The sequence below is a fragment of the Pongo abelii genome, chromosome 2 (assembly GCF_028885655.2).
Source record: "Pongo abelii isolate AG06213 chromosome 2, NHGRI_mPonAbe1-v2.0_pri, whole genome shotgun sequence".
Taxonomy (NCBI): domain Eukaryota; kingdom Metazoa; phylum Chordata; class Mammalia; order Primates; family Hominidae; genus Pongo; species Pongo abelii.
The window spans coordinates 130527828-130553310 of NC_085928.1; the positions used below are offsets into that span (position 1 = coordinate 130527828).

General features: G+C 41.0%; 1 protein-coding gene and 1 long non-coding RNA gene across 20 annotated transcripts in view; one reads left to right on the forward strand and one right to left on the reverse strand.

Annotated features, from left to right (window-relative positions):
• The window catches only part of THRB (thyroid hormone receptor beta), a 371566-nt gene that overhangs the window by 336007 nt on the left and 10076 nt on the right, over window positions 1-25483 (forward strand). For all 19 annotated transcript variants that reach the window (XM_024244895.3, XM_063722162.1, XM_024244892.3 and 16 more), the window contains 4 exons: window positions 1276-1376; window positions 6947-7094; window positions 10065-10270; window positions 20347-20493. In XM_024244895.3, the coding sequence (XP_024100663.1) occupies window positions 1276-1376; window positions 6947-7094; window positions 10065-10270; window positions 20347-20493 (602 nt within the window). The remainder of the gene's footprint in view (window positions 1-1275; window positions 1377-6946; window positions 7095-10064; window positions 10271-20346; window positions 20494-25483) is intronic.
• LOC103890229 (uncharacterized) overlaps window positions 1-25483 on the reverse strand; it is a 123349-nt gene that overhangs the window by 30489 nt on the left and 67377 nt on the right. The window lies entirely within an intron of this gene.

Here is a 25483-nt window from a genome sequence, read left to right on the forward strand (position 1 = left end):
TGCCTCATTTTGATTGTTTGGTCTTATGTGAAGCTGTGTGATTCTATGTATCACATAATTTATCAGTGGTAAATCATTGATACAGGGGAGAATGAACCTGCCCTCCTGAATCAGCATCTTGTGTCTGGGCATCCTCTCCACAGGAAGCTGAAGGAGCAAAGACAGGAGGGAAACAGGAGGCTTCTGCTTTTGTGCTTTTTAGCTTCCTGGGTCAAGGAATTTAAACTAATAAACTCACTGTCCACTAAAAAAGAGAGTTATCATAGTTGGATTTTCCTTTTCTCTTAATAAACAAAACCTCTGTCATTTCACACTATCCACTGTTGTTGGATTTCATATCATAATATCACAAGTTTACCTAACTTTTTTAGGTGGCAAAATTCATTCTACTTAAAGTCAACTCTCCATTTTTAGAAAAAGACCAGCATATTATACTGGAGGGCTAGAAATTAAGAGACCGGGGTTTTAGTCCTGCCTGTAATTTCCAGTGTGACCCTGAGGAAGGCCAAACCTCTGCAGGCCTGTTTCTTCACCTTACAAGGGCTTCGTCATCTCCCAGGACCTTTCCAGCTATAAAGTTTTCTGAATTTATTGCATGGTACTGTGATTCCAAAGTGGATCAAATCTTTTGAAAACAGGTTTTGAAATAAGCCTTGTTAAATAGATTGTGTTATCTAGAACTCACAGTGCTCAATCCTGGCCTCTCTGCCTGAGTCACTGGCTCTACAGCCTTCCTGCCATTCCCACCTGCACAGCAAGTGATCACAGCTATTTCTTTCTTTCTTTTTTTTTTTTTTTTTTTTTTGGCGGAATTTCACTCTTGTCACCCAGGCTGGAGTGCAGTGGCACAATCTCAGCTCACTGTAACCTCTGCCTCCCAGGTTCAAGTGATTATCTTGCCTCAGCCTCCTGAGTAGCTGGGATTACAGGTGTCTGCCACCATGCCCAGCTAATTATTTGTATTTTTAGTAGAGAGAGGGTTTTGCCATGTTGGCCAGGCTGGTCTTGAACTCCTGACCCCAGGTGATCCGCCTGCCTCGGCCTCCCAAAGTGCTGGGATTATAGGTGTGAGCCGTTTCTAAGGCATTCTGAAATCCTGGGCCTGTGTTAACTCTATGAGTATAAAATTCTTACTGTTTGGTTTCACTAAGTCTTTACCGTTGTCACCTCTTCCTGGCAAGCCAATTTTGTCTCTGGCCTAGCAACCTTAGCTATAGTGTCTCTTTGATGTTAACATATTATTTTTTAATATTCCTTCTTTTATTTCCTTCACAGGGTACATCCCCAGTTACTTAGACAAGGACGAGCTCTGTGTAGTGTGTGGTGACAAAGCCACCGGGTATCACTACCGCTGTATCACGTGTGAAGGCTGCAAGGTAATTGCCCTGGGTCCACAAGCACGGAGCTTAGCCCAGCTCCAGTCCCCTCCCAGTGCTCTTCCAGAATGCAACGTTAAGTTTAAGTTCAAATTAAAACCAAATTCCAACATCCATGGCCTGTGATCATCCAGGTGTCTGGTTGTGCTCTTCATTTTTGACATGTTCAATAACTGAATTTTTTTCCCAAATCATAAATAACTAAGTGAGTGTGATGTCTGGTTTCTTTACTTCTACAAGTGTTTTTAAAACAGGAAGAGAATCAATAAAATAAAAAGAAATTAATAAAACTCTTACTTTGGTTTAAAAAGCATAGGTCCTTTTTAGTATGTTGTCATCCCGAGAAATGACTGTTTCTCTTCTTGTTTTATCTACAGTGTTGGAGGAGACAGAGTTTACTCTACCACAGGCTGTTTTCTGCTGTTAGTCTGAGCGAATATGCTCATTTTCAAGGGTTCCAGTAGGGAATATCTTTGAGGCTACTTAGATTCAGTTATGTTCTGAAATTATCCAAGTTGGCTTTTTGCACAGCCTGCAGTGACTAAGTAGATTCTGGTCATCCATCAGCTAATTTTGTGCTGTGCAGTCCTATCTGCAGGAAATACTTGACAAGAATATACCAGTGATCAACAGTCCATTCACTTCCTGAAACTGAACCTAAATTGGCCTACTTACAAGACTTCATCAACAAAATTCAGATAAGGTTTCTGGAAAATATCTTTTGGTCCAACAATCCAGCCTTGAAAATGAAATCTACCATAAAGGAAAAAGCTTGACCCAGTGCTGTATTTAGTGTCTGTTCAGCTAATGTTTCATAAATAAAGAAGTATTTAAAGTCAGGGAAGGACTTTTAAAATTGTTTACTTGTTAAATACCTTGTCTTTTTTACCTCTTATATTTAAAACTAAATTATCAGAAGATGTAAACCCTAAAGCAAAAATTGTATTAAATGTGTAAAACATTTCACCTTCCCTCCTCTCATCCACCTCTTTACCTCTTCTTCTCTTCTTCCTCTTCTCCAACTGCCCCCCTTTGTTCCTACCCTTGCTCCTAAAGCCCCCAAATCAACATGTTAGCTCAGTTTCAAATTAAGGTGTTTTCCTTTTCCCTAATGGAAGATTTTCCGTGCAAATTCCCTATGTTTTGTACGTGAAATTAGGAAACGTTTAGGAGAAGGCTGCTAAAAATGTTGAGATAATACATCCATTGGAAAGGGGTAATTTCTAAGGTTGCAAGACTTGTTTTTTGGAATGTGGTGTAACATGTTCTCATTTATCCAGACCCCTTTGATCTGGAATTCGTAGTCCTTTAACAAAGACTGGGCTAAAGGTTGCCATTACATCTATGAAAATAATGTCTTAGGGAATTTAATGAATCTAATTACAAGTAAGTCCTGGCTATTTATTAATTAGAGACTTGCAGACAGTCTCTTGAAAGTAGTTTTATTGGCTTGATTTGAGAGTAATAAAACTACATAACTTTAGGTACCTACTCTCATTCCAAAAGTTCAATAATTCAAGCTAGACTTTTCTCTAAATTAGTCCCAATTCATAAGGCTTTCCCTACCTTAGTTGCAACACTGAGGTTCTTCTAAATCAGTGCATAATGGGAAATTTAGAATTCTGGGAGAGAGATCTTAATTCCATTTAATATGGAATTCATTTTAATACTTAATTCCCCAAAATGACTCTAAAGAGTGAATGTGCCTTACAGCGGACAATACATTATTAGTGATTGACTTAAACAAAGAGAGAATTGAGCCTATTAACCTATATCCCTACCTCACATATGTCTTCAGGATGATCAAGAAATCAACTAGCCTGTTTTCCCTAGATCACAGGATGTTTGGAGCCTGGATCAGCTGAGATTTTCTTAAAAGAAGAAATTGTGTAGCAAAATCTAGATTTTTTTCAGACTCTGTGCCTTTGTCTCAGGTCAGAATCCTGTTTCTAGGGTTGCCTTCATCATAAAATCAGAAAAGAGCCTTCCCAGGGTACTCGTGCAGATCACTTAATATAATGACAAAGCATCTTGGAAAAAGACAGACGAGTTTTTCAAGTGAAACATGGTTTTTAAGAGTGGTGAAAGATGAAAGGGTTAATTGTTTCCTATATTGTTTATTCAAACCTGTAATTTAAAAATATTTCTACTCCATACTTGCAATGTGTATGGAGAGAATCCTTTTTGCCAATTTTCACCCTGAGAAGAGTGAAATCTTTTGGAGATGTCATGTCTGTTGTGATATCCAAGTTTTTACACATCTTTTGTAGAAAGGATGTTGATACTGTCCCACAGCAAACTATTTTTGGAGAAAGAATGAAAGCTTTTCAACAGCTGCCCAAATAGTGAACTAGAAGAGTGAGTTATCTCCTTTTCACATTGATCAGTGAATCATCTCAAAGTACTGAAAAATGGATACAGTTCTTCTCAGAATACAAAGAAACATGTCTGATATTGATTTATAAAAGGAAGACCTCTTCTTACCAACAAATCATCAATGAAATATATGTCCTTATTTATTGCCCAGGGCATCTCTTTTGTCAGCTCATCTCTAAAAGTACTCTTTTTTTTAAATAAGTAGACTGTTTTAAATGTCTTCAAGTCCACTTCCAAGAGTTAATTTCTGTTACTTTTTAAAATGAAGTGGTTCCTTATCATACATCAAAATATGCTTTAATTATAGCTTAAGAAAGGCCAACATTTCAAGAAAAAAATCAAGAAAAAAAAAGGCCAACATCTTTAAAAGGATTTGGTCCATGAAGTGCCCAAGAAAAGTCATCAGAGATAGGCCACAGAAAAGATGGCATAGTGTATAGTAGAGCTAGCTATCTCAACTCTTTCGTGGAAATAAGCAAAGTATAAATTATTTCATTCATCCCAATAAAAAGTGAACAGAGTGACTTTTTGGAGTGTCTGGTGTGTCACACCTCATTCTCTGCTTAGCGTGGTCTTACTGGTCAATGTACTCCTTGCCCTAACCCCACCCCTGAACATGAGTCAGCATCAGAGTATGAGGGAGACAAGGGTCTCCCCCACTTCAGATAGACTAACAATCTTCCTATCCTAGTAAGCCGTCAGCATTCTTACTGGATGTCTTGGACTTTGGTATTTCTACCTCTAGGAAATTATTGTTTCCTCCAGAAGGAGGCGTGCTACCCTACCCCTCTCCTCCCTGTCTCTGACATACATCTTCTTGCCAGGAATCTCTGGGTTTCTTCAGTTCTCCTTTGCCCTCCTTGGTCAGAGGGTAGCAAAGAGAAAAGCAAGGTTTGCAGGGAAACTTGTTTTTCACTTTCATGGCTTGCTCTGACATTCATGCTTTGGCAAGATTTGCCCACCCTGCACACCCAGGAAAACATTGCTGACATCTCCACCAACTGCCCTGTGTGTGACTGAGTGAATCTTATAACAGTATATCAACATCACTCAAATTAATGGTCTCAAGTGCTTATTAACACAGAACCCAAATATAATATGACAGTTTTCTGTTAGAACTTGAACAATGGAAATAATAAGGGATTTGCATATATGCCCCAAAATCAAGTCTGTTAGTCTCAGTTATTCCTCATGTTTTTCTATTTTATTCTGCTTTGCCCAATATAAAATCCTACCTTGGGCATTTTCATAATAAGAAAGAGCTTTTGTGTCTGAGGGAGGAATATGCAATAGAGTATGTGTATATAATCAAACCCAAAGAACATTAACCAGGATAATAAAAATTTAGGCGGAATCTAGGTCAACTGATATTTCCCACCATTTATCTAGCAAAGTTAGAGGCCCCCTTTAGGCCTTAGCAGAAAACATCTGTCAAAACTTGTTTTTCCACCAGGTGCAGTGGCTCATGCCTGTAATCCCAGCACTTTGGGAGGCGGAGGCAGAAGGATCACTTGAGGCCAGGTGTTTGAAACCAGCCTGGCCAATATGCAAAAACGCATCTCTACTAAAAATACAAAAATTAGCCAGGCGTGGTGGCTCACGCCTATAATCCCAACACTTTGGGAGGCTAAGGAGGACGGATCATTGAAGGCCAGGAGTTCGAGACCAGCCTGGCCAACTTGGCAAAACCCCGTCTTTACTAAAAATACAAAAATTAGCCAGGTGTGGTGGCGCACGCCTGTAATCCCAGCTACTCTGGATGCTAAGATATGAGAATCACTTGCACCGTGGAGGTGGAGGTTGTAGTGAGCCAAGATCGCGCCACTGCACTCCAGTCTAGGTGACAGAGCGAGACTCTGTCTCAAAAAAAAAATTTTTTTAATTTTTTTACATTTTAAAACTCTCATTTTGCCTTGTTACCCTACCAACAGATAAAATGAACTTTTTAAGTGTCTGGGACAGGACTGTTTATAATCTGTTCATCTAAAACATTTAAGTAATACAGTAAAATTTACTTCATTATACATCATATAAGCAGTTAAGCAAGTAAGATGTGGAGTGCCACTCCTGGGTTGCAAGGGAGGTGGGGGTCATTGCTGGGTGGTTTCCATCCTACCTTAAGTTCCCACATGTACTTACCATGTGATTTGGGCAAGCGATTTAACCTGTCTGAGGTTTACTTTTTTAATCCCTACCATGGAAATATTTAGAGCACCTCCCTTACATGGTTGTAGGGAAGATAGAAGGATATTGAATGTTTCTACAGCACTTAGCAATGTGCCCTCACAATAAGTGCTCACTGCTGTTATTAACTTCTACAATATAGATGACAGTTGGCCTCAACTTGAGGATCATGTCCAGAAAAATTCTAGTATTGCACGTTCTCGAGAATATTACCTAAGTCACCCAAACCTAGAACTAAATAGTGTCCCCAGATGCTACAGAGGTGCTCTCTCATGCCTTAAGTAAGGAAGAATCATTGAACCTGTAGGTGTATATCTATAAATACCAAAGAAAGAGTGTTATAAAAGGAAAACCTCAATGCAATGAGCTATGGGGGAAAATTTGGTAGAAAACCTGGAGTGTTCTACTTCCTGAGTCCTGTTGTTTGAAAGGCTAAGTGAGCTGATCATGGCTGTCTCAAGATTCAAAAACAAGTATTTAACTAAATCCGTGAAGCCAGCTAGTACATCTGTTTAATTACTAAATTATTAGATTTTTAATTAATAAAGTATTGCAAGTGTCCATGTCTTTTCATTTTTTTCACTTTCTTCTTGGTCTTGGAGCTCTCTTATTACCCAGTATAAAGTAGCAAAACTCCTCATAGCTTAATTTAGCAACACAATTATGTCACTATATGAAATAGAACAATAAAATTTACTTATATATTCAATATTTAGAAAAAATAAAAACAAGCACTAGATGTTCCTACTAGCCTCTTTTCCTTGAATAAATACCAAAAAAAAAAAAAAAGGTTTTGACTCTGTAGTCCTATGGCATCATCAGCTCAGATTTAGAACTCTCTAGATCTTTCTGGGCCAACTGTCTTATATTTGAATATGTGGAGCTAGAGGCCTAGAAACAGGTTAAGGTCCAAAACGATTCATCTCATAGTTATATGGAGACAAAATTCCAGAATCATTGATTTCAAGAAAATATGAAACTGTTGTCTTGGGTCTTTGTCTTTCATACAGGGTTTCTTTAGAAGAACCATTCAGAAAAATCTCCATCCCTCCTATTCCTGTAAATATGAAGGAAAATGTGTCATAGACAAAGTCACGCGAAATCAGTGCCAGGAATGTCGCTTTAAGAAATGCATCTATGTTGGCATGGCAACAGATTGTAAGTAGATCTTCATTTGCTTCGTATTCAAGGAATGTTGATTAGGAAAGAGTTTGGTTCAAGGAGATCGACTGGGCAGAAAAGAAAGCAGGAACCCATGAAGACAGAGAAGGGAATACCTTACTTTCGCATATACCCCTCACTCCCCACATCCAGGCTTGCCCTGAAAGGGAGGTGGGAGCCATTGCTGGGTGGGCTCCATCCTACCCTGTCATACCACCTCCTAACTGTCAAAGTATGGATGATGGAGGAGGAAATGCGGTTAAATTATCCCTATCGCATTTGCAGGCCTAGTTGTTAGCAACACTCTGTTTGAGACAGAGATTACAAATGAGAGGTCTGGTCCATTTACCTTGATAAGGTCTCATTCTATACATAGTGTTCACATGGGGTAGAGCCTCAGGGACTAGTCCTAATATTTTTTCAAGAGCAAAGACAGGAATTTATTTTATGGACATTTTTGGAGACGGGGCGCTGGCAGAAAACATCATGTTCAGAAATTTCTGAAGAATGCAAAGTTGAGTGCTATTGCATGAGTCATCCTGCAGTTGGTTGTTTGTTATATTTTTAGCAATAAAGACATTCCGAGCTGAAGTCGTCCTACCCAGTTTTCAAAGTGCTACAGCATATGGTGGCGAGATTAGCCCTTGGGGTCTCTTCTCCCCACACTGTGCGAGGGATTTACACCAGTCACTTTAATTAATCTAATCATAAAAATAAGAATCATGTCATTCAGAATATGTGGCCTCCCTTTTGCCAGGCATCAGTATTAATGATTTCTACTGGCATAAATTTTTTGCATATCAGTGAGAGATTCCAACTATTAGTTAAAAATTAAAAAGAAAAAGAAAGATAAAAAATTAAGAAAGAAAAAAGAAAATACAGTGAGGATTTTTCCTGGTGAAGAAATAATCATGGCTCACATTTTATGTGAGAAATAGAGTTCTTTCACTGAGAAAAAAAAAATCTGTGAAATGTTCTGGTTTGCCCATTAAAGAAGAAGGAAGGGAGAATCTTTAAAAAGGAAGAGGGTTATGTTAGGGTGTTAGGCTGGAAATCCTGGGTTAATCCCCACCTCTGGCTGAGTATTTTCTTTATCTTTATCTCTTAAAGGCCTTTAGCCCTTGCCAACAATATGCCTGATAAGGATATGTGAATATGATTGACTTAGAGCCAAATACTTAGATATGCCACTATGACAAACTTATTATTGAATATCCACTTCAGTGTTTTATTGAGAAGTTTAAGATACGAGTGTCTATGAGGTTTAAAAACTCAGTGTTACTCTAGACTGTATGGAAATAAATTTTGAGTGCCCTTTACTTGCTTGTGAGGGATTCTAAGAGCTCAGGCTTTCTAATCAGAAAAACTTCTGTTCGAGTCCCAGATCTGTCACTTACTAGCTGTGTGACCTTTGGAATTAAGCCGAGATTTTCCTTCTGTGAAATCATTGCCTACCTTGTAGAGTTGTTTTCAAGATTAAGTTAGACAATGTTCATCAAATGCAACAGTCCCTGGCACACCGGAAGCATTTGGGAAGGGGTTGAGGGTATTATTACCGTTCCTCCTTTCCCTTTAGTAACTGAACCAAAATGACATAACAGGGCTCATTCATATTTTCCTCATTTGTAAGCGCTCACATGACTTTGACAATCCAATCAAATCTAAATGATCTGGAATTTAATATTCTCTTTAAATTAGAATATTTAAATGGTGGACTAGCTAGGCACCTTGGTTCTCCTTCTCTTGCTATGTCTGCTTTTTTTCTTTTCCTACCAGGTCACACCTTCATCAAGAAATGGCCCTAGGACAGTGATGTCGTAGAACTGGAGTCAGGAGTCCTGGGTCTTGCCTTGGCTCTGCCATTAACTTGCTCTGTGACTTTAGGCAAGTCACGACCTCTCTGGATCAATTTCTTCTTCTTTCTGTGAAAAGAGAGAGTAGGACTAGATGACCTCTAAGTTCTCTTCCAGTTCTAAAATACTATGACTCTGCAATGTAAAAACTGAGCCTTTCCATTCCATTGATAGTTACCAAGTCTAGTGAAACGGTTTTGTTTTTGGAAATTAACCACAGAAATATAGGTTTCTTGTTACCTGCCCTTCTGATTTTCCTTTCACCCAAATGATAGAAGTCAGGACTGCATTTACTGAGCACTTATAATGCATTATCACATTGGATACTCTGTGAAGTGGGTATTATTGAGCCCATTTTGTATAGGAAGAAATGAAAGCTCAGAGAACCTGAGGAACTTGCCAGAGGTCACACAGCTAGAATGTGATAATATCAGAATTCAAACCCATCTTTCTAGATTCCAAAGCCTGGACTCTTTAACCACCCTTGAGGGTGGACCAGGTAGAGAATAATGCACAGTGAATACCCTGAGGCCCAGGTGAGGCCCAGCCACATTCCAATTAGCCCTTAAGGGAGCCATGAAGAGTTGGGGTCCTTTTTCCTTTTAAAAAAAGGGATCACGAGCCTCCCACTTACTGCTCCATAACGTTTCTTTTTTTTCTTCCCATGACTTTTCTTTAACCTGAAGTTCTCCTTACTAAGAGCCATTTTAGGGGAAGCGGGGAGGATAGAAACCCAGAGACTGAATTCAGATGACTGGCTGGACAGATTTCTCTGTGATCTTGTGGGTAGTATGGATTTTACCTCTCTCTGCTTCACTCTGTTTTAGAACCACCTTCTGTGGAGTTGGAGTGTGCAGTGTCTAGGTTCTCTGGGGCCTTTGTTTTGAAAAGCTGGCCGGTCATGGGGAGTTTGGCTCTAGAGACCATGTTGGACAAGACTAGTCAATGGCAGTTTGCTGGTGACGAGAGAAAATGTCCCAGCGTGACCCACCCTGAAGGACCCAATGAGCCATCTGTGCATCAGTGGTCCCACCCCTGAGGCTCCAGGAAGTGCAGCTTGCTGTGTGTCTTGGGAGCATCTGTGTGCCTTGTCTCATCTTTCTCCCCCTCCCAGTGGTGCTGGATGATAGCAAGAGGCTGGCCAAGAGAAAGCTGATAGAGGAGAACCGGGAGAAGAGACGGCGGGAAGAGCTGCAGAAGTCCATCGGGCACAAGCCAGAGCCCACAGATGAGGAATGGGAGCTCATCAAAACTGTCACCGAAGCCCATGTGGCGACCAACGCCCAAGGCAGCCACTGGAAGCAAAAACGGAAATTCCTGGTAAGGCTTCCTTGCACCGATCAGTTTCACTTACACGCCAGTGTTTTCTACCTCAATTTATTCAGTCCTCATCACCTTGGGATACTGGTGTTATTGCCTCATTTTACTGATAGGAAAACTGTAGCTCTGAGAGGCTGAGTAACTTGTAAAGCTAGGATTTGAGTCTAGGTCTGTGTGAGAATAAAGGCCACTCCTATCATCTACTTTGTGATCTGCTGAATTCTAAAACAGTTTCTTAGGCCACATTATATCAGTTTGCTTTTACTGTTAGAAAGACCACTCCTGGACCAACTAATTAGTAAAATGTTTTGTCTGCCATCTTTTACTTTTTATACCCATTTCTTTCCTCAGATGCCCAGTATATGCATATTTAGTCCCTAAACTCAATCCCAAATATTCCCTTTATAATAGCCTTTAGACCTCAAGTATATTTTTATGTCAACAGAAGTCAAAATTTTTTAGCTTAAATTAAATGTGCTTGACTCAAGAAGGGCAATGGGAATGAGGGAGTAGGGATAGGGTTGGGGGGCACAAGTGTGCAGAGAAAAAAGACCTTCCAGACCCTTGCAATATTGATGTTTAATATTCTTATAAAAATTACCAGTTGTGAAAATTCTTCCCATTAATTTCTTATTCAGACTTCATAGTGTTTTGAGGTAAGCTGGAATTACTATCCCCATTTTACAGACATGCAAACCAAGCCCAAGGCCTTAAGCCGCTTGCCCAAGATCACACTGCTAAAAGCCAGGCACCAAAGCCAACTCGGTCTTCTGGTTCCAAGTCCAGGCTCTCCACCCACCTCATTAGAAAGACTACCTGCCCTACTAGTGCTGGACCATCTCAGAGACTGACTCTGCTCTTAGTTTATGATGTAAAAACCCTTTTCAAGTACCTGCCTGACAACAGATATTTTGTGGTTTCATTTGTATCCCTAGGGCACATTAGAGTACTTCCCCATCTGAACAAGAAGATATAGTGGTATAATTATCCTTGTACCTCAACATTAACATCACAATGAGATAGTGGATCTTTTTCTTAAAACAACATAACAACAACCTTAAAGGAAGTTTTGGAAAGAAAAAGCTTATGCATAATTCACCTGTACTGACACAATTACTTTCATTGTAATGAAACAATAATGCCAGCACTTTGTTGATGGCTTTCACTAACAGCAATGTTAGTTAGCAAATATCTAGATGGCCTTTATCATATGCCAGGTACTATTCTAAGTGCTTTTCATTCATTAACTTCCTATACCAATCCTGTAGGTAGATGTGGTTAATATCTCCATTTTACAGAAGAGAGAACTAAGGCAGAGAAGTTGAGGAAACTTGCCTGAGCTCCCACAACTAGTAAATAGTGGTGACGGATGCAGCCAGCTCCAGGATTTATGCCTCTACCCACTACCCTATGCAATCTTGGCACCTGCACAAACCCAAAACGCCTCTGAAAGATCCCAGCTCTTTGGAGGAGCAGCCTCTCAGTGCCTTGATCTTGCATCTTCACCCCACCCTGGTATATCTGCCAGAAAATTCAAAAGCAGTAATTCTGGATTGATAGACCAATTCTAACACAGTACACTTGGGGCATAGCAAGACAGAGTCCTACCTAATTGCAAACTTAAATCCATCCTTTCCCCAAATGTGTCACCCATAAATGGACGTTGTAGAAACCGCTTCCAGGCCTGGCACTGTCTCCTGATTTCAAGTCGTGATCAAGCTGAATTCCAAGTAAGGTAGAAGATTTGAAGTTCATCCTGGACTTCTCCCGGGAATTTTATACTTTTATTGTCTTTACTCCCCATAGAGAATGGATACTAGTCCAACTAAACTTGTTTAAGTAGTCATAAGGTGCTTCTTTCCAGACTTTAAAGATTTGTTCTTTTATTTAAGAAACATTTATTGAGTGGATACTATGTGCCAGAAAGTAAATAAGTCAGGCACATTCCTCTAGTGGGAGACAGACAATAAGAGATAAACAAATAAAATAAATGCACATAATGGTAAGTGCAATGAAGGCAATAAACAGTGTGATGGGACAAAGGGTTTGTGAACTGGAAGTGGGGAGAGACTTAATTTCTCTGAACATGGTGGTCAGAAGAAGCATCTCTGAGGAGATGACAGTGTGCTATGTCTGGAAGCAGAGAAACCACCTCTATAAAGCAAAATACAATCAAATATCTTCATGCTGTGTGGTCACAATATCTAGTCATTAGAACTAGTCTTGAGGTCTGCACTGTTTACTTAAAGGCTCCTAACAGTTCACCAGCCTGACCATCTATGGAAAGAATCTATGGCACAGAATGATTTGCCATTAGGCTTCCGTCAGAACCATGAGATTACCCATGCACAAGAGAGTTTTCTTCTCCTTGTAGGGCTGACATGAAATGTATCTTTTGTAGATCTTTAATCTGCTCAAGAAATTGTCCCTCTTGATTCAAATGTAAATAACTGCTTCTCCAAGCCTAGAGGGTTATTGGGAGGCTCAGAACTCCTCCACTGTCCTGTCTGTCTCTACAATGAACTTCATTTCTGTCAGCCAATCCCCTTCTGTGCCTGGGATAACCCCTGCATCTCCTCGCAGGAGAACAATGTTCCATTCAGCCTCCACACTTGACTATCTATGCTATGTGTGATGGAAACTTGTGGTAGCTTTTCTCCAAGATGGCTGCCATCAAATTATTTCTCGTCCCTGTATACACAGCCCGTTCTCTCCCCGGGAAAGGTAGAGTCTTTTCCCCTCTCCCCTTGAATCTAGGCTGGTATCTGATGCCTTTAAACAGTGCATTTCGGCAGAAGTGATACTTAAGTTACTTCTAAGGTCGGGTCATAAGAAGCCTTGCAGCTTCCACTTGGGTATCTTGGGGGAGGGAAGCCACCTGGTCTCTCATAGCAGTTGACTATATATTAAAAAATAGGAATAATAATAAGAATAATAAAAAATAATAATAAAGGTCCAACTACTCTGAGACCACCAGGAAGTGAGGAGTCCCAAGCTAGCCATGTAAAAAGGCCACACAGAAGGAGAGATTCCCAAGCAGCCCAGGGACCAGAAATATGAGTAAAGAAGCCTTTACATGACGCCAGCCTCTACTGCCATTTGATGGCAGCTGTATGAGGGCCCCCTAGCTGTGCCAATCAATCCCCAGAACTCAGAAAGAAAATTAAAAATTGTTGTTTTAAACCACAAAGTTTGGGGTTAGTTTGTTATACAACAATAAATAACCAGAACAGAGCTCAATAAATATTTGTTGAACTGAACATACAGTTCCACTCACCCATCCTTGGAGGTAGTACAGTTAAGCCCTCTGTCTTAGCCATTTACATATTTACATATACTTCTTGCAGAAAAGTGACTCCAACTGAGTATTTATGCTCAGGATGAAAATTTCACTGAGTAGTGAATTAGTCCTGCAAGGACATTAAGAATCTTTACTTAAAGACAGCTTTGCTAAGTGGTATTCATGTACTAAAAGGTATCATGTACCAAACAGGCTTTTTGTACATTAGGATTTGCATCTCCTGTGTGCTAATACCCCTTTTCCTGTGCTTGCAACACTGCCACGTTATTTATTTTTTATGTGTTGATGTCCCATTTTGTTCCAAAAAAGAATTCGAGGAGGCCTGTCATGTTAACAATAGTATAAAAATATGTCATATGGGATTACATGTTGTCATTAAAGCTGAAAGTATTCATTTATCTGGAATGGGTAAGTATATTATTCCCTAAAAGGAGCTACTGACATAGTTTTCAGTCTAAGACCAGGACCCATTTTCACTTTAAGACCAGCACTCAAGTCAGAAATAGAGACAGGGCTGGGCGCAGTGGCTCATGCCTGCAATCCCAGCACTTTGGAAGGCCAAGGTGGGTGGATTGCTTGAGCCCAGGAGCGTGAGACCAGCCTGGGAAACACAGCGAGACTCCATCTCCACAAAAAATAAACAAATTTAGCCAGACTTGGTTATACTCACCTGTGGTTCCCCACTACTCAGGAGGCTGAGGTAGATGGATCACTTAAGCCCAGGAGGTCAAGGCTACAGTGAGCTGTGACTATGCCACTCCACTCTAGGCTGGACAACAGAGTAAAACCCTGTCTCAAAAAAACAAAAAAAAAAAAAGAAAAGAAAAGAAAAAGAAAGAAAGAAAAAGAAACAGAGACAGTGATTTGATCTGGATTTTAAATCTATATTTGGGTCTGAAAAAATTACAGTCTTTGGCAAATGAGGAACTTTTGCAAAAGCCATTAAGATTTTCATAATAAATCTAAAGCCACTCTTTAAAGCTTCTCCCAAAAGCATTTAAATCATATAATTTTCTAGTTTTCTCCAATCTTCTCAAATCTCTGAGGCTACAGAAATGCCTAATTTCACCACCAACAATTCATGTGTGATGTCAGTGAGGATGAAAAGCAGAAGCAGGCTGAGAAGAGAACAAGCAGCATCTGATGCCAAACAAGGGAAAGCAGGTCACTCCACCAAGGGCAGCTCACTTCTCGACCTCCAGTAGCAGCCCCTGACAGCAACAATCTTGTCTATTGACATCATTTATTATTGTCTGCTGACATTGTATCATTATTCTGCTCCCTCAATTTTCATGCAAAGTTGTAGCTTTGGGTGAATGTCTACCCAAGTATAAAATGCGACCTTTAGGTTCAGAGGAGACCTTTCCTACTTTTTCCCTGGCAGAGATACTGTCTGATTTCACACACTCAACTGGGGTAGCTTCAGACAAGGGGATAAGCAGAAGGGTCAGATAGGGTGAGTGATGAGGCCATACATGGTCTGTGTGCACAGCTCATAGGACAAGTGCAATCATGTCAGGAAGGCATCTATCACCCCAAGTTATTAGAATAACATCAGAAGAAGGCAGGATAATTTAGTAGTTACATGAATGGGGATTGGAACCAGACAGCCCAGATTCCATGCTTGCCTCTGTTGCTTTTTTAAGTGTGGCTTTGGGCAAGTTATTTCACCTCTCTAAGGCTCAGTTGCCTTATGCCCTTGCTGAATGGCATAAAGCAATAGATACAAGTGGGTTAATACTGCCTGGCATATTGTTAGCAACCACATAAGTGGTTACTACATGCACCATCCTTACCACCCCCACACCCTGCACTGCCACCATCTTATTCCTGCTCATCCCAGGAAAAGGGTGAGGCTGTAGTCGTATCCCATGGCCCAAGGACCTTGAATTATTATCTGCCCAGGTCTTCCTGCCTAGCCTGGCAAAGGTACAAGAAGACATCCTATGAACAAGTGCAGAAGTGAGAGTCCCATCTGGCCCCACTCCATTCTGCATGTGCCAGAGAGTTACCTTTTCAAGCCAAGAAGTCCTTGGCTCTGAGCCAAGGACTCAGCAAAGAGATCAGCTGGCAGCATTTCCTACTCACCTTGAACAATACTAATGAAATAATCAAAGCAGAAAGCCAGTTGGTCGTGATTTGTATAAGACCAGCCTCACCCGTGCTGAGCAAGGGCTGAGGTCACCCCTGAACACACACCTGAATCTCTCCTTTTGCACCCTCCACCCCCACTACCCCAAGAAGTCATTCTGGATTCCTTACAGCCAGTCCATTTTTGGCCCCTATTTTCAGCTGCCAATATACAACTGTAATTCTCTAGGCCTCTCCATCTCTAATGCCATCCCCATAGTGCACTTCAGCCTGCCCAAACAACAGCTGTTTCCTGCCTGTTTTTTCCTTTGGCTCCCCACATATCTTCTCCATGCAGTAACCATCGTGTCGTGTCTATGCCCTGTTTACAGCCCTTCAGTAGATGCCCCATTGCATTTAGAATAAGCCCATCTCCTTTCCAGGGTCTACAACGCCTAACATCACGGGTCCCCCCTGCCTACCTCCGCTTCCTCATTTGATGCCATCACTGGGCTCTAACCACATGGGCCTCCTTTCTGGCTTTGGGACTTTGCACTGGCTTTCCTCTCTACCTTGAGTGTTCTTCCTCTGGCCCTAAGGAAAGCTACTTCCTTGACATTCCTCAAGTCAAAGTCCACACATTGCTTCTCAAAGGGGCCTTGGCTGACCTTCCTTTCTCCTGCCTCCCCATGTATTATCATGTCACCTCCAGACGTATCACAAATTCTTCCATGAATACATGTTTCTTATTTATTGTCTATCTCCCCTCACTACAATGCAAGGTCCTTGAGGATACACTGTTCATTGCTGTAACCTCAGCATCTAAAACTAGGCCTGGCCCACAGTACCTGCTCAATAAATATTGGTATAAGTATACATTCATTCACTCACTCAACCAATAAGCATTCTATCCTCCGTAACTTGGCCCAATGCCTTGTACACAGTAGGCAAAGACAAGTAAGGCTCATTCTCTACCCCCTTAAGTTCATATCTTTGGTGTGTACTTACATAACTATAATAAAAAGTGACAGTAATAAATGCCTAAATACCATATGACTCATAGCCATGGGCCACCATGTGTGTTCGAATGAGGTAAATGTCATTTCAAACTGAGGTCACCTGGGAAAACATCTAGGAGAAGACAGAACTTGAGTTGGGTCTTGAAGAGAAAATAGCATTTGGAAAAGACAGAGATGAGAGACAGAAGTGGCGGCTTTGGAGAAAGCAAAAGTCTGGAGAGAAGGCAGCAGTGAAATGGGAAAATGTAAGGCAAGTTGTAGGGGAGACATAGAGCAGACAGCTGGGCTAGCTCAGGAGGTTCATTTAGGGCAAAGAGAGGATATCAGAATGAGAGTTGAAAATACCACCATGAGCTAGCTAAGGCAGTTGGATCCACAGAGGCAAAAAGCAGGCTTTCCCCACAGGTCTACAGTGGTGAATCTACAAGCCAGCTAGAGACTTACCATCAGTATTGGAGCTTGATCTTGGGCACATAAATATATATGTGTATATGAGAAATGTATTTCATATAGTAGTTTACGAGGCTATTAGCTATAATAAGATATCTAATGGGTTTAACTAATGTGAAATATTTATACTCTATTTTTAACATCTTCCAAATATTTTAGAAAATTATATATTTTTGTTATAGGTGAAAAATCTTCAGGGAAGTAACAAACAGGGTTTCACTGCTCAACCTTGATTAACCTCATAATAACTCGGGTCAATTCATGGATATAGACAAACAGATAGATAGAGTCTTTTTTGTTGTTCTGGTATCTAAGATCCATTATGGAAAAAAATCTTAATGATAAAAAATCAAAGAGTTTTACTTTGTTCATAGTTTTACTTCTAGCAATTTTATAGTCCATTAAATAGCCAGAGGCTTAAAAGTACATTTTTTATTCTACCTTGATATATATTTCCAGCAGAAAACTTGTGAGCTTGTTACATTTGGGGGTTTAGTTTTACTTAAAATTGCCGTATTTCCTTGCATACTTTCTCTCCTTTTTTCAAATCTTTACACATGTCACGAGTGGAATTCAAATAACCTACACACCCACAAATTGAATGCAAAAATTAACATCAGTATTAACCCACCAACATTTCAAAGGACACTGAGTGCCATTTAAATACATCAGATTAGCTCTATCAGTATTCATTGAGAGATGTTTAGATTCAACCAGGCCAAAACAACGTTATTACACTTTTTAATTTTATTTTTATTTTAAAAAGTTCATCCTACATATATATAATTATATAGATATGTAATTAATATATATTTTTGTATAATTTATTTATTTATATATATATATATATATATATATATATATATATATATATAAAACTCTCTACCTTTTTGAGTGTGTGCCCACATTCCTTTTATCCGTTGATCTTCATAAAAGACTTGTCAAGTAGACAAGGTCAGTGAGATGAGCCTCAGTTTCAGGAATGAGAAGAAATTATAAAGAAGAGCAGGGATATCTGAAGGCTGCAGGGAGCAGCATTACCCAAAGGAGAAAAAGAGGTACCTTTTCCTTTAGCACAATCCAGGTGAGAAAGAGGGAAGGAGAAGGAGGCTGTACATGTGATTGTTTCATCAATTCTGTCTGCTCCCAGAGAGCCAGCTGAACAGTGGCCTTCCTTGGGCTTGCTATGCCAACAGTTGCCCCAAAACATTGTCAATCATTGTGAAACACGACAGAAACCAGGTTTCACCCACTCACTGCCAGCAACACACACACAAAAATAAAATAAAGTAAAAAATCAACAGAAGACAATGCTGGATGGTCAAAAAAAGTTAAATGCTGCCAGCATTTGTTATGTATTAATAATATGTTTTTAAAACCTTCCCCTGAGGCTGTAACCATGACTCCTGGGCTGCTCCTGTTGACCCTGGTGCTCTGGCACCAAGAAGAGTAAAAGAATCATCTTTTGCTTTTCCTTCTGCTAAAAATGTGATGTGAGCAGTAACAGGAGATATGCGGGAGGAGGTAAGGGAACTGGGTTACTCTAAGCTGGGCTTGGTTACTGCTAACTCAGTGGTTCTCAAAGAGTGGGCCCAGAGCAGCTTCATCAGCACACCCTGGGAACTTGTTAGAAATGCAGATTCCCAGGCTCCATCCCTGACCTGCTGAATCAGATACACTGGGGATGGGGCCCAGAAATCAAGTGATACTGACGCACAGTGAAGTTTGGGGGCCACTATGTTAGGCTAGTCTCACCACTGGTAGCGTCCTCACCGCTCTGCAAGTGAGGAATTCTATTTTGCTCAACTCACTCACAGTGTCAGTTCCTCATTCTCATCCCCCTTCCCCACCCCCATCTCCAAGCACCTGGGTGCGGAAAAGAGAACTGGCCTTGTTCCTGTCTATTCACTGTGGCTCTAGGCAAAGGTGACCACCATTGGGTAGGGCTTGAGTCTGTGATCTCCCTTGGTCACATTCACATCTTCCTGGGAGACAGCTGAAGAGGCTGGCAAGGAGGGTGTTCAGAGGAGTAGAGACTCTGTTCATTAGTGTCAAAAGGTCCACAGGGAGTAAAAGCCTTGCAGTAGGGGTGAGGAGGTGTGGAGCTCTGGGGAGACTGCTGTGTGGAGTCAGGGCCACCCAGATCGCAGGCCTGGCCTCAGCAGCTTGCTCTTAACCTTTCTGATCCCTAGTTTGCTCACCTGCAAATCAGGATTTGAATGAGGACTACTTGAGACAGGGTAGTGTGCGAAGTGGCTGGCTCACTTGTAGGCCACAAATAAATGGTGGTTATGATCATCACAAAGACAAGGAGGAGAAGTGGAGCAGACTCTTCCTGAAGGAAGCACTGGGTGACAGCAGGAGATACATGGACACAGATCACATCAGGGAGGTCACTGAATGAGAAACTTAGGAGTTAGATGGCTACTGTGGACATTGGGAAGCACATAAGTCACCTGGAGGTCTTGCTAAAATGCTGATTCTGCACCACCTGGTCTGGGGAGGGGCCTGAGAAGAAGTCCCCTGGTGACACCCAGGCTGCTGCACTATGCTTTGAGCAGCAAGGCCATGGATTGTTCTTGAGCAAGTAAACAGCAGAGAACTGCCCTAGGGACATTAAATATTAGTAAATTCGCCACTCTGCCCTAAGGTTTGCAAAGTTTCCTGTAGACAGCCTAGCAATCTTCCCCCTCAACCCTCAGCTGAGACCACCTCAAACTGGAGTCTGTAGGGCAGAGGGGCGCTTCAAGCCCCAGCTGGGTCAGAAGCAAGAATCCACAGGGTGCTGTTTGCTAGGGCCCACCCATCGCTCTGCTCTATCACTGCCCACGGTATGCCCACCTCCCACACACAGACACACACCAGCATGTGCAGTGCTCTGAAAATGCCATCCCAGAGCCCCTGGAATTTATGTCACCTTACCTAAGTATACACCCTTTGTGCATTCAGAAGCAGGAGCCAAATTCCTGTCCTTTTTCTTATCTCTCTCACTCTTTCTGCAGCAACAGTCCTGTAAACATTGTCACTGAGGGCCTATTAAAGCAATGGCCAGAACATATATCTTTACTCAAAGAAATAAGTGATGTGTAAACTGTACAGTTTGTTAATAAATGATGTGAAAACTGGAAACTGTACAGGATGTCAGTTCAGAAGAGATTTTCTGCCACATAAGAACTATGATAAATAAAGCTCCCTTCAACTTCTTCATTTAAATCTTTCTTTTTTCTCCTCCTTAGCCAGAAGACATTGGACAAGCACCAATAGTCAATGCCCCAGAAGGTGGAAAGGTTGACTTGGAAGCCTTTAGCCATTTTACAAAAATCATCACACCAGCAATTACCAGAGTGGTGGATTTTGCCAAAAAGTTGCCTATGTTTTGTGAGGTGAGGATGTTGTTTTTCCTTCTGCATTATTCTTAATTATAGTTTCATCAGTTTCCAGGAATACTGGGTATTATTTACAATTTAATGTTAATTAGTAGGGACTTAATCATATGAAAGCAACGTCAGTACAAAATGAAAATGCATTTTATTTCATTTGAATTTCCCACTTTCTGTATTTAGTCATCATTCATTAGCTTGTCCATGTAAGGCCCATCAAGATCCTATTCATCCCCCTGATTCCAGGCATTGAGAAATAATGATAGCAATAGATTCCATTTATTCAGTACCTATGCTGTCCTAGTTACCACACTCAGGTACTCAGGTTTGCCCACATTCAATCTAATCCTTCTAACCGATTTGCAGGGTTGCTTGTATTAACCCCATTTTCGATGGGGACAATCAAGATCAAAGATATTAAGTTATCCAAATGTGACATCATGGTTGGAACCTAGGTCTGTATTCTGCCCAGTGAGATGACTGTGTGGTTTTTTTCTTAATCCTCAAGAATAAGTTAAATGCCCCTCACAGAACCAGGCTCTTAATATCCCCACAAATCTTTCCTCTTTTCCTATAAGCTCACTCTTGCTTGTCCCATCTTCAGGGCACCCTGTAGAGCTGTCCCACCAGAGTTCTTTGACTTTCCCTTTGGGACACTTGAACTTTATCAGGCCTGCCGTGTGGTGGCAGATGCCATAGTCTCTACAGTCAGCTACATGGGCAAGAATCCTAAACAAGTTATCCAATATCTTCAAACTTCACTTATCTCATCTTTAAAATGGGGATTACAATAGTGTCTACCTCTTAGAGCTGTTGAAAGGTTTTTTAAGTGGGATAATATATTTGTAAAGTGATTAGACAGTGCCTGGGTTATAATAAGTATTCCATAGTTTAGCTGCTAATACTGCTTCTATTTTATCTGTTACATTTCCATCCTGCCTCTAACCTTCCTCTTTTTTAATCTAATGGGGTTATGTTTTCTGGAGAACTTTAAAAAAAAAATTTCATAAGGTGGTTGTCTATTGCTCTGTATACCTTCAAGGGGACCCAGAAAGACAGCAAATAGAGAGGGTCACGGACAGCTGTGAGCCTCTTAGGTAAGCAGGCTGAGTGATGAGTGATCCTGGTCTCACCTGAAAAGAAGCTAAGTTTCCTCACCTGGAATGACTCCTGCTGCCTTGGCTTCCAGCCCTCTTGTGTCTTTGAGTTTGCAATAATGGGAGCCTACCTGGAATCAGAGGGACACAGAGACCTCAGACATTATGAGGACACTTCTCATTGCCAATTTCTGAGCCTCCACAGAAGCCATACCCAGAAGGACAGGAAAGTGGGCTTTGAGAAACAGATATCTTGCCCCTAGACCTAGCTGTGAGAGCACGTTTGCCTCCCTTTTGGCCCCAGTTTCACTGTGGTGGGGGCCAGGTGTCTTAGTTCAGGCCACTACAACAGAATACCATAGACCAAGTGGCTTAAAAACAATAGAAATTTATGTCTTACAGTTCTGGAGGCTGGGATGTTCAAGATCAAGGTACCAGCAGATTCATTGTCTGGTGAGGGCCTGCTTTCTGATTCATAGACAGCTGTCTTCTCATTGTGTCCCCTCATGATGGACAGGACAAGGGAGCTCTTTGGGATCTCTTTTACAAGGGCACAAATCCCATTCATTAGGGCCCCACTCTCATGACTCATCACCTCCCAAAGGCCCTGCCTTCAATACCATCACACTGGGGATTAGGTTGCAACATACAGATTTTGAAGGGATACAGACATTCAGTCTATAGCATCAGGGTACTCGATATGCTAGTACCCACAGCCTTGCAGTAGCAATGACTCATGCCCCACCCCTAAAGAAGTCAGTAGGTACTGAGGAAGGGACTTTGACTTATATCTCTGTGTTGGCCATGGAGCTTCCCATGCCTTTGACGCCTTTTTTAAAAGTAGACATCTATTAACATTTTAGAGGATATTACAAAAATTATACATATTCATTGGATGTTTATTTATACAACATAGTAAAGGTAATGATTTATGGTAACACTACCACAAGATTTTGGCACCTATTTTAGTCTTTTTTCAAATATTTGTGTGTGTACACACACACATATACACATACATACATATATATGAAGTATAAAACATATTTAATATAATGCATACCACAATGTACTGTGTATGAAATTATTTTTAACTTTCTATTAAAGAATGTGTATATGTCATAAGAGTGCAGTTCAATAAATTTTTACAAACTGAACCCACCCACATGATCGGCACCAAAAGAAACAGATCATTACCAGCACCTGTCACTGTACCAACTTTTTACCTTCAATGGGAGGACATAGCGTTTACATATTTTTTCACAAAATGATTTTCAATGACCACATAGTATTCCAAAGAATACATCTACCATAAATTATGTTATCTGTTTTTACTGGATCTATGGTTCATTTCCAATTTTTCACTAATAAAAATATGCTCCTGTGAATGTTCTGGCAACTATATCCTGCCCGCATCACTGACTATGTCTGAAGGGTAAAGCCTGGACATGGAATTTAAGGCCCGAGATATACAGGCTTTTGACATGTGTTGCCAAATTGCCCTCAAGAAGGTATGTGCACTCTCACATCTGCACCGACGGGCTTGTTTCCCCTCACTCTTGCCAGTTCTGGCTGTCATCGTTCTCTTTTGTTTGTGGGGATGGTTTTGTTTTCCTGGACCTCTCTTGGTCCTCTCTCTGGCTGTGTCCCTTTGCCCCCAGTTCTTGGGTCTGAGGAGGAACTCCACTGAGTCTGTCACCCCTACAATTCCAGCCAGCCTGCCAGTCATATGGTGCCCTTTGAACGCCACCCCCACCACCCCCCCCCCGCCCCTGAGATGGTTTTTTTTCAATGTAAAGCTCATGTAAACCACTGAAGAGATATTTCAGTTGAAGGAAGAAAACAGAAGCAGCAGCCATCTCCGCCACCAGGAGCAAACACACTGCGCACTTTCATCCACGGCAAGGGCAAGGGGTCAACATGGAACTTTTCAAGCATGGGTTGTGGCAAGCTTATCTATCCAAGTTTCCCTAAAAGTCCAAGCCTGTTTCATTTTTGATTCCATCTCTCCTTCTACCCTGATATCGTGTGGGCTGCCAATTACAAAAGACGATGGCGGCGGGATGGTGGAAGCACCTTTACAGCAAAGCACCTTTGCATGTACTTTCTGTCTTTGAGGCCTCCTGATGACCTTTAGCCTTTTATATTCTCTTTGAAACCCAAAAGAGGTGAATTAAATATATAGGTTCATGAGCTACCCATGGAGTGGGCTGGAGATCTCAGGTGGTCTTGAGAGCCAGGGGTCTCTTGCCAGAGGCAGTTTATCACATACGCTATTCAAACTGTGTTCATGATAATTGTTCTTCTAAGATCCATGCCAACCCACCAAACAAGACTGGCATGACACCAGGGGCTTCACAAAATCTAAAATCATCACTGGCAGAGCTGCCAAAACAACATGCAAAACCACTCCTAGAGTGCAGGGCCCTGTCGTCTTTGCCAGTCAACCTGAGTGATGCTCTCCTAAGGAAGCAGGAAGAACCTGTGGGAGTATCCCTGCATCTCTGCCTGTCAGGCCCTTGTTGAGTGTTCTCACAATGAAAGCATTTTGGCAGGTGTCTAAGAGATTATTTGCCCACGTGTTGAAACAAATCTCACCAGGATCCTACAAATCCCTCTTAAAGGAAAAAGCATCTGGCCTAGTTTTTAAACCATTGGTGATCCTTTGCAAATACTTATTCCGCTTTTATTTAAATTTGAACTAATCTTCAACAGTTAGTATTTAAACTAGAAATTTGGAAAGGAAAATTTCTACTTCATCTATAATCAGAATTGGTTTCAAAAGTGGGGCCTGCCCCAGTTTGCATACTTTGTGACACATTTTAAAAATAAATGGTTTGATCTGATTAGTAACTTCTTGTTGCTGTTCTGTGCTAGTAGTTCTCAAGAGTGGGATCTGTGAACCAGCAACATAAGCATTACCTGGGAACTTGGGGGAAATGCAGAAACTCAGGGGTTGGGGCCAGCAATCTGTGCTTAACAATCAGAACCTAGGCAAAAGCAAATCATAGTGCTTTTTAAAAAATGAGTGGAAGGAGAGAATTCATATGTATGGATTCCAGAATCAAATATGCAATGACTTTTATTCTGAAGAAAAAGCCAAGCAGTTTGAAATTAAATGGTAAAGTGACTAGGCTGAGCTAGTAAAAAACATAAAATGCCCAGTATTTTAGATGTAATTCAGTTGTATTACTTTTATATAATAACCTAAATTGGACTGGTTGAGTATTGCCAAGAGCGTTTCCCAAAAGGAATTTGTAACTGCTCTAATGAAGAGACAGATATTAGGTGTAACTCATATATTTGTTGTTTATGGAAACTTAGTCATATCCATGGTAAAAAAAAAAAAAAGAGTTGTGTTTCCTTCTTCTCTTGGCATTGAATTCTGACAGATCCAGTTTCAAATCCTAGCCTCACCCATGAAACATTCATTTGACCACCCCCGCCCCCACCCAGCTTGTTACCCTCTCAATGCCTGGATTTCCACATCTGTAAGCAATATGGAATTAGAATATTTACCTCATTATACTGCTGTGAAGATTAAATGAGGTGATGCATGGAAATCTGGGCATGATGCCCAATTCATCAAACACACCCATTTACTAATAGCCCTCCAAACTCCTTTGATAATGGCATTTAATTAAATAGTCTCCCCTTCCAGAAAATAAAATTCTTATTTTGCCTATAAGCAAAGGTATTTTTTATTATTAACGTTGCCACATTCTCACAAATCTTAATTAACAGGGTAACCAAATGAGGTTAAAAGGAGATTGCAACACTGGCACAAAGACCCAGTGTGTTGAGTAATCCTGTGTCTAAGGTGCTGAGAAGAACACAACCTTGGGAGTCAGGAGGTCTGAATTCTGCTCTCCCCTCTGCCTTTAAGTCCCTGGGTGACT